The sequence below is a fragment of the Cyprinus carpio genome, chromosome B5, assembly GCF_018340385.1.
Source record: "Cyprinus carpio isolate SPL01 chromosome B5, ASM1834038v1, whole genome shotgun sequence".
Taxonomy (NCBI): domain Eukaryota; kingdom Metazoa; phylum Chordata; class Actinopteri; order Cypriniformes; family Cyprinidae; genus Cyprinus; species Cyprinus carpio.
Window position 1 is genome coordinate 15,646,787 of NC_056601.1, and position 12,763 is coordinate 15,659,549.

The following is a 12,763-nucleotide window of genomic DNA, read 5'->3' on the forward strand; positions in this document are numbered from 1 at the left end:
CAAGTAAATAAAGCACAAATAAAAAAAAAGTGATCTGAATTACATGAGACAATCTTAAAACTAAAGGAATTTCATGTATTATTGCAATTCAGGTTTAAGCCACTTACGTAAATCATTTGCAGGACAACAGACCCTGGACTACATGTAGTTTTACACATGTAGACTTTTTAGGGTTTCCATAACCAGGTGACAAAGCAAATGCCTAACAAGACTTGAAACACTAAATGAATGATTAGGCTTTCTTAATTAATCAAGCTTATTAGAACGTGTCTGGATAACTAGGCATAAATATTGTTAAAGCAAACATTAAAATTTAATAACACAATTATATTATAGGAAACAATATGAAAAATAGCTTCATAAAAAACAATAAAAAAAACCAACAATAAAAACAAAATCAATCAAAATATAAATATAAAAAAAAATTTCAAAATTTGTTCCCCCCCATCATAACAGAAGTCATTTGTTGAAAAGTTTGCTCAAGATGTACAATAAAAAAAAAATCACCATTAAGATCTCATGCTGTGCAAATAAAAATGTAAAAGTTAACTTTTTACATAATGCCTACCATGTAAAACAGAGGTAGAGCAGCAAAAAAACAAAGGAAAAGGAAAATAGTGTCATGTTACTGTAAGTGAATTTGGTAGAAAGATTTATATTGTATGGGATGAATAATGGAGAGAGTAGTTGTGGACTGCTACAGCATTTCTCTACAGCTCAACACATAAGACAAACAATGAACTGAATTGCATAATATTTAGGGATTATAACTTGCAAACTGTAGTGATTAAGTGAGTGGAAGACAAGCATTCCTCAAGCCGTTCTTTAGTCTTCACAGAAAGGATCCGTGACGGGGGACAGTCTTTATAAAAAGATCCCTTGGCAAACGGCTTTCTGCAAATTGGAATTGCTAATAAAATCTACAGTATGTAGCAGATTGGAGGAGTTATATGGACGTCTCAGACCCTCGACTCTTCCAGTAGTAGCCATCGTTGTCATCTGGGTCCATATCTATTTTAATCTGAGGCACATTTAATGGCAGTCTCTCTGAACTGAAAAAGACAGAATCAATCAGTCCACTTCCGAATAGTCATTCAATTTATTTCCCAGTAACTACCAAGAATTTCTTTGAAACCATCTTGTGGTTCAAAGAATTATTTGACAAACTGTGATGTTGTTAGAAATCAAAGTGGCTTTCACTTCCTGCATCCTGATCTTATTGTATTATAGTAATGTGCACCGTTTTTTGACGTACTGTATGCAAAATCTGAACACTGATCCCATTATTTAAATTCACTGTGTAGCAATCCATCCATACTATAAATACATATTACTAACAACAGCTTGAGATGCGTACCTTGACATCGGGCTGGTCTGAAAGTAGTGCCGATTTTCAGCACGACGAATATCAGTCAAGGAATGAAGGGGACTTTTCTCCTACAAGAGGGACACATGGTCCATTATTAACACATGCTTGGCTTCACGTTCTGCTGAACACGAGCACTATATACCACCTTCATGCAGTTTCATCATACAGGATCCACAGCACCAGCATGCTTTATACAGCAGATACATGCAAAAAAGCCAAACACAATCACTGAAGACTAAACAGCTCCAATGATTTCATATCCAGTATGAGCTGGGATTTCATGGGATTATTTTTAATTAGCATTTTCATTATACAACTACGAAATTAAGATGTTAAAAGATTTAGTAGAAAAGAAAACAGAGACTTTGCTACAGCTTGTTACACACCAAAATGATTTAAAAAAAGATGAAAAAAGTTATATTTTCTGTATTATTGTCAATCTCAATTATCATCCCTGAATCCATGTTAGCATAGCACAAAAGATGGTTGAACAGTCCATGCAAAAATGAGAATGAGTTTAAAATGTACTTCCCCCTCACGCCAAATGTAGATGAGTGTTATTTCATCAAAACAGATTAGGAAAAATTTAGTTGATCAAAAAAATATTATATTATCACTTATATAGCAATGGGTTCTTTGCAGTGAATGGGTGCCGTCAAAATGAGAGACCAAACAGCTGATAAAAACATCACAATAATCCACAAGTACTCCACATGATTCCAGTCCATTAAATACTGTCTTGGGAAGTGAAAAGCTACATGATTATAATAATTATAAATCCATCAAGAAGTTTTTTTTTTTAACTTCAACCATTGCTTTTGGATAGAATATGCCATGAGACCTCTATCCATGCTATTGCTTTATCCAGTAAAAATAAAAATAATTAAATAAATAAATAAAAATATCAACTCATCTGAATCAGGAGAGAGATATGCACAGATCAAGCACTGTTTACAAATGAAAACAGTCCAAACAAGGGACGGATTTTTCACTGGATTAAGCATATGGAATATGGTCTCGTATTTTGGCCAGAAGTCACGGTCCAAATTTAAAATATCGTAAAGATTTATTTGTTTCTTACAAAATGCGCAGCCATTCACTTTACAAAATTATAAATGATGGACTGGAGTACTTGTGAATTATTGTGATGTTTTTGTCAGTTGTTTGAACTCTCATTCTGACGGCACCCATTCACTTTAGAGGATCCACTAGTGAGCAAGTGATGCTACATTTTCTCCAAATCTGTTCCGATGAAGAAACAAACTCATCTACATCTTGGATGGCCTGAGGAGGAGTACAATTTCAGGAAACTTTAATTTTTGGATGAACTATTCCTTTAAGTTTAGAGTAACAGTTAACTAAAATTGCAAAAGTAAAGCAAAACGATTACGACAGGGTGAGAAAAGGTAATGAAGCTGTCAGTTACCACAGAGGACTGACCAGCTCCACAGGCATTATGTGACAGAGGAGCAAGTGGTAGCATGCACCGCATTATGAAAGAAAGAGAAAGCAAAACGCTCATGCTGAATCATTCAAGAGGTTTGAAATGAGGTGAGGCCCCAGGTCCGGCCTACTCACGGTCAGAGGCCTTATCTCCTAAAAAAGGCTCCTGCTCCATCATGTCCATTTCAATTTAAATACAGTCAAAATTCACATTGAAAAAATATCAAAAATACCCATAGAAAAAGAACTCAAAAAACACCATAGTAGCTCAAACATACACACCATACAATTACACACTTACACTTTCACAGCTGCCCAAATTTTCATAGAATTAAACTAAACAAAAAAGTTTACAGAATATTCATAGCTGTCTGACAATCACAACTACCGAGTTTCTCCAGAGTGTGACTGAGGTTGTTTTTTCTAGTCTTTTTGCTTTGTCATTGCTAATGTTTCAAGAAAAAAAAAAAAATTACAGAATTAATCAATAAATGAATGAATAAACACAACAAAAGAAAGAAAGAAAGAAATAGTCTTTGAATCAATCATCAGCACATAATGTGTATCACACACGGGTGTTAAATTATTTTACTAAAGGGCAACTAAGCCCAAAGTCTTCTTAATATTAATATAAAGACATTTTTTCAGCACACTCACATCTTCCATGTCACTGTCTATGCTCCCTTGTTTCTTCTTTTTCTTTTTCTTCTCATCTTCCTTCTTCTTCTTATCCTTCTCAGGTATGACATCATCCAGGAAACTGAGGTCATGCTGGGAGAAGATATAGTCCAACGCTTTCCTCACAGCAACCAGAGCCAAGATCTGACAATGACAATAGCAAATGGTGCTCTTTCATTTAGTGCATATACTACAGATGCATTTTGCAAACATATTGGAACTTGAGTATCTGTTAATATTATTGCTGCCTGACAAACATCTATACATTACCAACATTCTAATGCAACATGCATTTTGTCCCTTTTCTAATGGGATGCAATACGTGGCACAAGTTCTATACCAAGATTTTTTGAATGCTTCTAAAAGAAAACTCTTGTGCAGTCTTGGTGAGCAAAAGAAACTTCTTTCAAAAACATCACAACTCCAACATTTTGATGGCTTGTGTAATATTTAGCCTTGAAGCAGTCAGTTTTGCAGTCAAAGCCGCTTCCAGTATTAATGTTCAGTATTAAATTAAGAACAGGTGAAAGAGGTGACTAACCATAACAGGAAAGACGATGGCAGCCACAGTGGACTTGAGGACCCAGAGGAGCGCCAGGCAAAGCATCTGGACGAAAGTGAATAGATGGACCTTCCTCAGTGGCACATGCCGCAGGTAGATCAGGTCTGGTTGGTGTTTTGCAGGCATGAGGAGCAGCTTGAGTCGGTCCATAAACTGAGAACCAAAGAGCAATATAAAGAAAAAAAAAAAACTTTTTCCAGCCAAGTTACTGTCAAATGATTTCAAATAGTGATAATTAAAATAATGTAATGTTTTTGTAAATACCAAAATTTGATTATATCTATATGAATTTAATTCCATTTTCTTAAATTCCAATTTGAAATATAATTCTGCGTCCCAGAAATTTCATTTAAAAGGCTTTTTTTCAATTCAGTTTTTAATAGCACAGAATAGTGTCGGTAACTCACCTGAACTCCGTTGAGAGAAGCCACTCCCATGTAGAGGAAGACTCCATACAGCACCACAAACATTAAAAAGTGCTACATGAAACAATAATTAAATTAGAACAGAAAAAGAAAATCACACACATGCAGCAATGTGTTTGACGCAACTGGATGTACCGTATTGTTACCTTGAGGATAGGAGACATGAAGACAGACAGACCAGTAAGGATGAAGACAAATACACCAGTGACTCTCTGTTCCCTGAAGAGTAGACAATTACAAAAATAAATAAATAAAAATACTTTATTGTATCATTGTTTAAATTACAAGAAGCAGTCAAATGGCAGATGCTTTTATCCAAAGTTACTCCCCCTGGAGTGACTTGATCAGGGGCATAAAGTTGACAGTTTATAGATTTGAACCTGCAATCTTGCAGACACCATCTTGCATCTTTAACCATTAGACCCCACCTCCTTAATTACAACTAATAATTTCTAATTATAATATCACTTATCATTAATATCTGAAATATTTTGGAGAATTAAATCGTACTTGATTGCTTAACCAAATCAGAGAAGCATTAAAAATACAACCTAAATACGGGCACAGTGTGTTTTCAGCAGAACTAGGCCTGTTTACGTTTGTTCAGCTTACAGCTGCATCAATAAACCCCCTGGAGTTCAGTCCAACATGCAGCCTTTTAACAGGCGTCCCACTGAGCCCAACTCTGTAATCACCGAGTGATTCAAAAGCTCTACTGGCAAAGACACTGTACAAATACATAGGAATCACCAAAAAGCATCTTTTATATGCATTACAACGTACCTGACACCCAAAAATTTAGGCTGTTCGCCAGGAGCGGATGTCTCTGTCTCCATTTTCAAGCTGTCAATGTGGGCGATGGAAATAACTGTAGCAGCCACATACCAGGGCAGACCCAAAAAAGAGCATACTGCTAACAGCACAGCTACCCAGAAGAGATCCAGATGATAGCCTGCACCTTTCTGATCAAGACAGAGAAAAGAGGTTGTTTACCAAATGCTACTGGAAGAATCAAAAACATTTTATCACTCATAACAGTGCTTAGTAACATTTTACAGGAATAGGTCACCCAGTAAAATATATATAAACAAACAAAACAAATAACCATCACACAAAATAACACAACAAGTGCTTTATTCTAACAAATAAAACTACTCTGCATCACACAAAAGTACAGTAAAATATGTCACCAGGGCAGTGTAATTCTCACAGAGATAACAATAGGAGCTCTTCCATTGGGAGGCATTATAGTGAGAGGACACAATGTTTTGAGGCCAGTCTCACATTACAGGTCAAAAAAAGAATAAATGCTTTGCCTTTGTCTGATTCACAATTCCTCATTGTTCCACCAAGAATCTGTACCAAAAGTGTGACGTTGGGGTGAAACTGCTTGGTGAAGCACTGAGTTTGAATTTAAAATGATTTCAACATAATATAGCTGTTTGTAGATTTCATGATTATCAACAAAACCTTTCTAGCTGTCATCTTACAAACTCAGTATATTAACACAGTGTTTCCCAACCACTGTGAAGAAAAAAGGTTGGGGAACACTGTATTAAAAAATCAAACTGCTTTTCCTTTAGTTTTCAATTTAATATTAAAAATCCAACAAATATCAATTCCTGCATTATTGATGTACAGCTTTTTTCCCTTTTGGCTTGCTTCAGACCATCTGTTTAAATAATGCTATTTTTGACCCAAAGTTCTAAATTCACATCCTCCAGACAAAAAATAAAGAGCTCTATTCGTAAAAGACTTTCTATAAATACCCCGATACAGTCGCCCACGGCACTGCAAGTGCTTCCTGTGGTCCTGGGTGGCTCAAAGTGAGCGTGTTAAACCTTCTGGCTCAGGAGAGAATCACACAGAAGACTCACGCCAGGCCTACCTTCAGCCTGTGCTCCTTACGATTGACAATGACAGCGGTGATCTGCTGATCCATGAAGAGCAGGATGGTGACCAGCAGGGCAGGCAGAGCTGCTGCCAGGTACACCCACCAGGGGTTCCCTCCGAACGGAGGCACAAACCAGCCACGGTTTGGGCTTGTTGGCTGAGGACACGAGGGAAATGCAGTTTGAGGATCACAGAAGTTTGCGGTCAGGGCACTTGGCAAATATTTACAGGAAACAAACAGTAGCGTCCTGAGTGGACTGGCATTGACTGTGTATCAGTACATAAGATGCAGCAAACAGAGCATGCCAGCCAGTGTGCCTCTGATACTTGTTTTTCCTGAACAAAACCAACTTCCAAAAATCACAACATCTGGCCACCTGAGTAGAAACACCCCATGTACCGACCCATGCAGTGTTCACAGTTCCAAAACCACTTTACAAAAATAAATAACATATATAAAAACATTTTATACAAATAAATAAATAGCTAATACAGAACAGATCATCTCTTGATTTGGCTATTTTTCCCATTATTCTGTTTATACAGTGAACAAAACTTATTTTAAATATTTTTTTCTTTTTTTACTTATTCTAAATGAATTTTATTATATTAGCATATACTGAAAATTATGCTAGTTGTTTTTTCTTGATAACTGCAGTAAAAAGAATTATAAGATATTATAATAATTTTTATAGAACTTTTTGGATATTTTTAAAAGTCTGGGGTCTGTTAGATTTTTTTTTTTTTTTTGCATTAAATTGATCAAGTGATATTTATGTTACAACAATGTTATTTTATGTATATATTTTAGTATTATTTCAAATAAGGTTCTTTTGAATTTACTATTAATCAAAGAATCCTGAACAAAAATTTTTCCACAAAACATTAAGCAGCACAACTGTTTTCAACTTTGATGATAATAATAAATGTTTCTTGAAAAGCAAATCATCATATTAAAGTGATTTCTGAAGGATCATCTGCTGAACATTCAGCTTCGCTAACACAAAAATAAACTACATTATAAAATACATGAAGCATAATAGACCTCTTTCCAAAAAAAAAAAAATTGTTACAGACCCAAAACTTTTGAACAGTGCTGTAGGTCTGTGCTGCAGAAATATTAGAAGTGCACCTCAGAAGGATCGTCACTTTACAGTAACAGACAGACAATGTGGACAGAAAGTTTACCTTAAATTCGCTTGGCACTATGAGCTTTGGCGTTTCGACCCCAACCAGAGCGTCGACACCACAGAAGATCAAAATAGCCAGGACAATGGCAAAGTCACTTATGAGTTTCCTCACCTAAGATGGAAAAATGGGTGAAAAAGATGCTTCTTTTAGAGACTAAGTAATAAGCATCACATCATTAGTCATTATTCCCTCAACAACTGCAGTTTTGATTAGGATCAGAGACTGGACTGACAGTATAGTATAAGGATTAGAGACAGGCTTTGGCTAAATATTGCCTCTACACATGCAGTCACAGATTGACTACTCACAGTAGTAGGAAAGAATGGGCTTGTCTTGAATTTCTTCAGACACATGGAGCAGGTGTAGGTGCCAAAGAAAAGGATGAAGGACATGAGGGTAATGTCAGGCACAAAGTCGCAGGCTTTACCCACTAACTCCCCTCCGTATTTCAAGCATTCCTTCTTTGACAGTGAGGACCAGCTGGCATTCAAGCGCTACACAATTGACACAAAGACATATGATCAGAACATCAAATCTACAGGTGTGGTGATCTGCATTATTAGCACACAGACCTACAGTAACTTGAACCCAAGACATACATTTAAAGTTGAGTGACACTTCTGAACAAAGACAGCAGCAGAACATTGAACACTCTCCAGTTTCTGTTTGAAGGCAGGTGCTTTGTTGTCTTAAACCTCTCTGAAGTTTTACAATGACTCTGTTACTGTTCAACTTTGCACAAAAGGTGCCAAACATGAGCTATGGCTCATTCAGTCACAAAGATATTGGCAAGGATTTGGGCATTATGTTTCATTGATCTCAAACTGAGGACTACACATCTGAATGAAACCATTGAGTGATCTCTATTATTCGCAGCTGGGAGCTCAGAAGAGGACAAAACGTCAGGCAGGTCTGGAGAAAACATTTTATGAAAACAGCCAACAATTTAAGGATTTAAAAGCACCATGTATTTTCTGAACATAAACAGGACAAGGAAGTTTTCTCTAATGTGTTGTGTAAGTTCTGTTTGGTGACCTCAATAAATCTAACAAGTCTTAAGGCTGAAATACACTACACAAGTTTTGTCCAGATTTTTTTTCCTTTTTAGTCTGGAGCAGTTGATAAAAGTTGCCTAAAGTCAGTGTCAGTCTACAGATTCTGAGCAGTTGACAGATTTCACAGAAAATCATGCATTGTATAATGGGCATAGACTTCGATTTATTAGCTTTTTCAGACTATGATTCCATTCAGTCAAAGGATATCAAATATGTTTTATATTTTTAACTGATTTTATGACATACATATTTATTTTAATTTGTCCTGTTTCTCCTAGAAATGAGGAGCATGTTTCTCATAGTGTATTACAGCCTGTACACATATATTAGTGATGTTCTGAAACACTTACTGTATCGCTGTAATTTACAGTCCAGATAAAAGTTGAATCAAATGGATCAGTGTACACATCTGAAGAATTGGCTGAAAAACACAAAGGTCAAAGGTCTGAAGTGGCCTTTAGAAAACCAAAAACATACAGTGGGGCTCAAACATGTGGCTCTAATCTTATTTAAACCTGGAAAATTTGAACTTTATTATGTCAAACAAATAAATAATGCAAATAAAAATAAAAAAGAAAATGCTAAATAGAAAGGTTTTCACTTCTCATTTTTGGGACATATTTTCCCATTTTGTGTTATATTTAACTGTAACATTTGTACTATTTAAAGGGTTAGTTCACCCAAAAATTTAAATTCTGTCATTAATTCCTCACCCTCATGTCATTCCAAACCCGCAAGACCTTTGTTCATCTTCAGAACACAAATAAGATATTTTTGATGAAAACCGTGAGCTTTCTGACCCTCCATAGACAGCAAGGGTCCTATCATGGTCAAGGCTCAGAAACATAGGAAGGACTTTGTTAAAATTGTCCATGTGATATTAGTGGTTCAACTGTAATTGTACGATGTACAAGAATACTTATAGCAAAAAAACAATAAATAAAACAATGACCTTTATGGAGAGTACAGTGGTAGGACCCTTGCTGCCTATAAAGGGTCAAGAAAGCTCACAGATTTCATCAAAAATATCATAATTTGTGTTTGCAAAGATGAACGAAGGTCTCACAGGAAAAAAACAACAATATATTTAATAATTAATAATAAACATTATTTTTGCAACAACTAAACCCTTAAAACACTCAACTAACATGACATATCTATTTTTTTTTACCCCTAAATCCTTTAAACTCTCAAAAAACATGACAGATTTCACAAGCAGATGCTCACACAAGTGCAAAAATTTTATCACGGTTGCAGGCGAGTCAAGCACAACATACGTGCCAACCAGTCCACAATGACCACAGTAAAGTGTTCACCACTTCTCCACAGCATTAATCTTTAAAGAGACTCTTTGCTGGGTTCCCCTAACTGGAACTAATTTCCACACAGCTGTTGTTTCCCTCTGCAGTATCGGATTGGAGAGAAGTCGAGGGAGGGCGAAGAGGAGCAAACAGCGGTTTAGAGGAAAGCAGCATGAGTGGATAAGCAGCCCCACCCACCAGCTCCTCTCTGAACGGTCTTAATTCACCACACGCATAGAGGAGATTAACCCCAAACCACATCATGTCCACATCCGCCCCCTAGATTGCTCCTTCATTCCTACTGAGGACACCACACACACAATGCCACTAGCACAATAAACAGATGAAGTGAATGTCAAAATTGTTAAGTCAGCCACAAAACATTATACTGATACAAAGAAGAGATTTAATTATTACTTCAAAACTTCAAAAACAAAGTTTTGTAATTGTTCATTGGTCTTAATATCAAACGGGCCAAGTGGTTTAGCAGTGTGATAATTGACTAACACATTCTTTCACACCAATATAAAACCTGCATGAAAAAACCAAAGCACATGACTGCAGAATGTATCAGTTCCTGTTCTTGCTGTCTTCTGTTTGGGATGGAAACTCAAGTCACCCTTCAGTCGCTGATAAATTAACTTGAGTGAAGTCACAGTAGATAGATTTTGAGCAAACACAATTTCTCCGGACACTGCAGCTGTCATAATATGATGTCGCACTCTGTGGCATCTTTTTTTTAAAAACAAATTCAGGTGAAATTCAACATATAGCAGAAAAATATTCAGTTTACTCTACTGCAACACCATAATCCAGCATATTTAAAGCTTCCTTTTTAATTCAACTGACAGAAATTGAGCTTTGCAATGCATTCGCACCCATACGAATGAATGTCAGTGGAACGTAAACTTTAGCTTGGCCACTCTTTTAAGGTGGGGTCACATTAGAGAAATTTTCAGACATGATACTCAGAAACTGCTGGTTTGATTCTTAACTTATACTCTGTCTTCGAGACTTTATCTCGAATCTATGAGTGTATAGAAAACTACTGTCAAAAGTGACTTGACGTGGATTGTGACAAAAGACTTGAGCCTTAACTTGAACTGTATATCAGACACCTGTTATCATGTCTGGATATTGTAGCTGCAAGCCATATGGTGCACTACTGTGTCCTGCTGAAAATTAAGATGTAAATGGAATGAATAGCTATGGTATCACTATAATTATATCCAGGAAAAATGACAACTGAACTGAATCATTATGTACAATGTACTGAGTTTTAGGTATGAAGACAAAAGCAATCCTCTGGGTCTGAACTATCATTTGAAGACCAGAAATGGTACAACAAATAGGACAATTAAATATTTATGCTGGTTATATTTATAAGCCATGTGCCAGATGTCGACTTGGACACCTTTTAACAATAGCTGTACAAGCTTCAACTCTATAAAAGACCTAAACATCCATTCCTATCACACTATTGTGCTTCCACTGTTTGTGTATCAGTGTCAATCAAGCTACTTCAATTTATCTTCAATTTATATCAGGCCAAATTTCTTTCAAACTACCCCATGTGGTCAAGAAGAGGAATGAAAGTATGGTAACTCCACTTGAGCTCAAAGTAGCACATTTTGGATCCCAAGCAAGGGGAAAAGGGTCACTTTGTGCTACATCATATCTGCTTCACTGAGCAAAATAATGTTACATATGCATCAGTAATCTTTCTTTTTTTCCTGTTTGGTCAGCACTCGTCGTGTCTTGCATCTGGTGCGGACAAGTCAGAGACTTAGAAAGGTATTAATTCGTAATTTAAAACTAAAGTAAAAATTCAGGCAAGGTGACAAACTTGCAAATAGATAAAGGTTTAGTAAGCATCAATAAGCATCTTAACACCAAAACAAGAAAACTTCAGAGGAAAAGAAGATGTACCAGGTCTTACCAACAGTGGGCGCCATACACATGCAGTCATACTGCGTGACATAATCGATTTTATAGTCTGAGTTGATGGGGTAATAATGAGCCAACTTCAGCATCTTCTTGAAGGAGTCATAGATGAAGATGAAGCTGATGAGCGAGGAGAAGCCTTCCTCTGTAAATCGGGTGAAATACTGCACCAGGAAACTGGCGTCAGTGGCCACTAGGGCTAGACAGAAGAAGGCCGACCACAGGCCGATCCAAAGACGGAACTCTAGGTAGTCAAAGTCATGCTCCCTGCAGAGGATAGTATGGACAGAAAATGAACTCAGTTCCCTCCAGCAATGAAAAGTACACTACTGTTTAAAGGTTTGGGGGTGGTAAGTTATTCTTTGTGTTTGAAAGTCTCTTATGCTCACCAAGGCTCTATTTATATGATCAAAAAGAAAGTAAAAACAGTAATATTTTGACAAATTATTAACATTTAAATAACTGTTTAAAACCATTAAAATATAATTTAAAATGTCATTTATTCCTATGATGGCAAAGCTGAATTACTGCAGTCATCATTGTCACATGATCCTTCAGAAATCCTTCTGATATGCTGATTTGGTGTTCAAACATTTCTTATTATCAATGTTGAAAACAGTTGTGCTGCTTAATAGAATCTTAGTTTCAGATAGCCACTAAATGGTGAGCATATGCAGTAGTCAGTTTGTAATGTCACATTCTGAACAGAGATGATGAAGCACCTGCTGAAGTTGAAGAGCAGCCTTTCAAACACCAGCACTGGCCCCGTACTGCTGAGGATTATCAGAGGTTGCCCAGCCAAGAGACAGAACACTGCTCCAGACACCGCTGTACCCAGAAAGCTCTCCAGCACACCTTCACACAACACACAATGAAGAAAAATCAAAGGGTTAGGGGAAAAA

The 12,763-nt window shown here is 36.5% G+C and overlaps 1 protein-coding gene across 1 annotated transcript in view; it reads right to left on the reverse strand.

Annotated features, from left to right (window-relative positions):
• Positions 1-438: 438 nt before the first annotated feature.
• Positions 439-12,763, reverse strand: part of slc4a4a (solute carrier family 4 member 4a) — a 53,315-nt gene continuing 40,990 nt past the window's right edge. The window contains exons 14-26 of the mRNA XM_042724603.1: positions 12,584-12,717; positions 11,857-12,128; positions 8,967-9,037; positions 7,870-8,055; positions 7,559-7,672; positions 6,366-6,527; positions 5,261-5,439; positions 4,624-4,696; positions 4,460-4,531; positions 4,032-4,205; positions 3,470-3,634; positions 1,358-1,437; positions 439-1,052 (exon numbers count right to left, since the gene is read on the reverse strand). Coding sequence (XP_042580537.1) covers positions 947-1,052; positions 1,358-1,437; positions 3,470-3,634; positions 4,032-4,205; positions 4,460-4,531; positions 4,624-4,696; positions 5,261-5,439; positions 6,366-6,527; positions 7,559-7,672; positions 7,870-8,055; positions 8,967-9,037; positions 11,857-12,128; positions 12,584-12,717 — 1,788 coding nt within the window. The 3' untranslated portion in view covers positions 439-946. The remainder of the gene's footprint in view (positions 1,053-1,357; positions 1,438-3,469; positions 3,635-4,031; positions 4,206-4,459; positions 4,532-4,623; positions 4,697-5,260; positions 5,440-6,365; positions 6,528-7,558; positions 7,673-7,869; positions 8,056-8,966; positions 9,038-11,856; positions 12,129-12,583; positions 12,718-12,763) is intronic.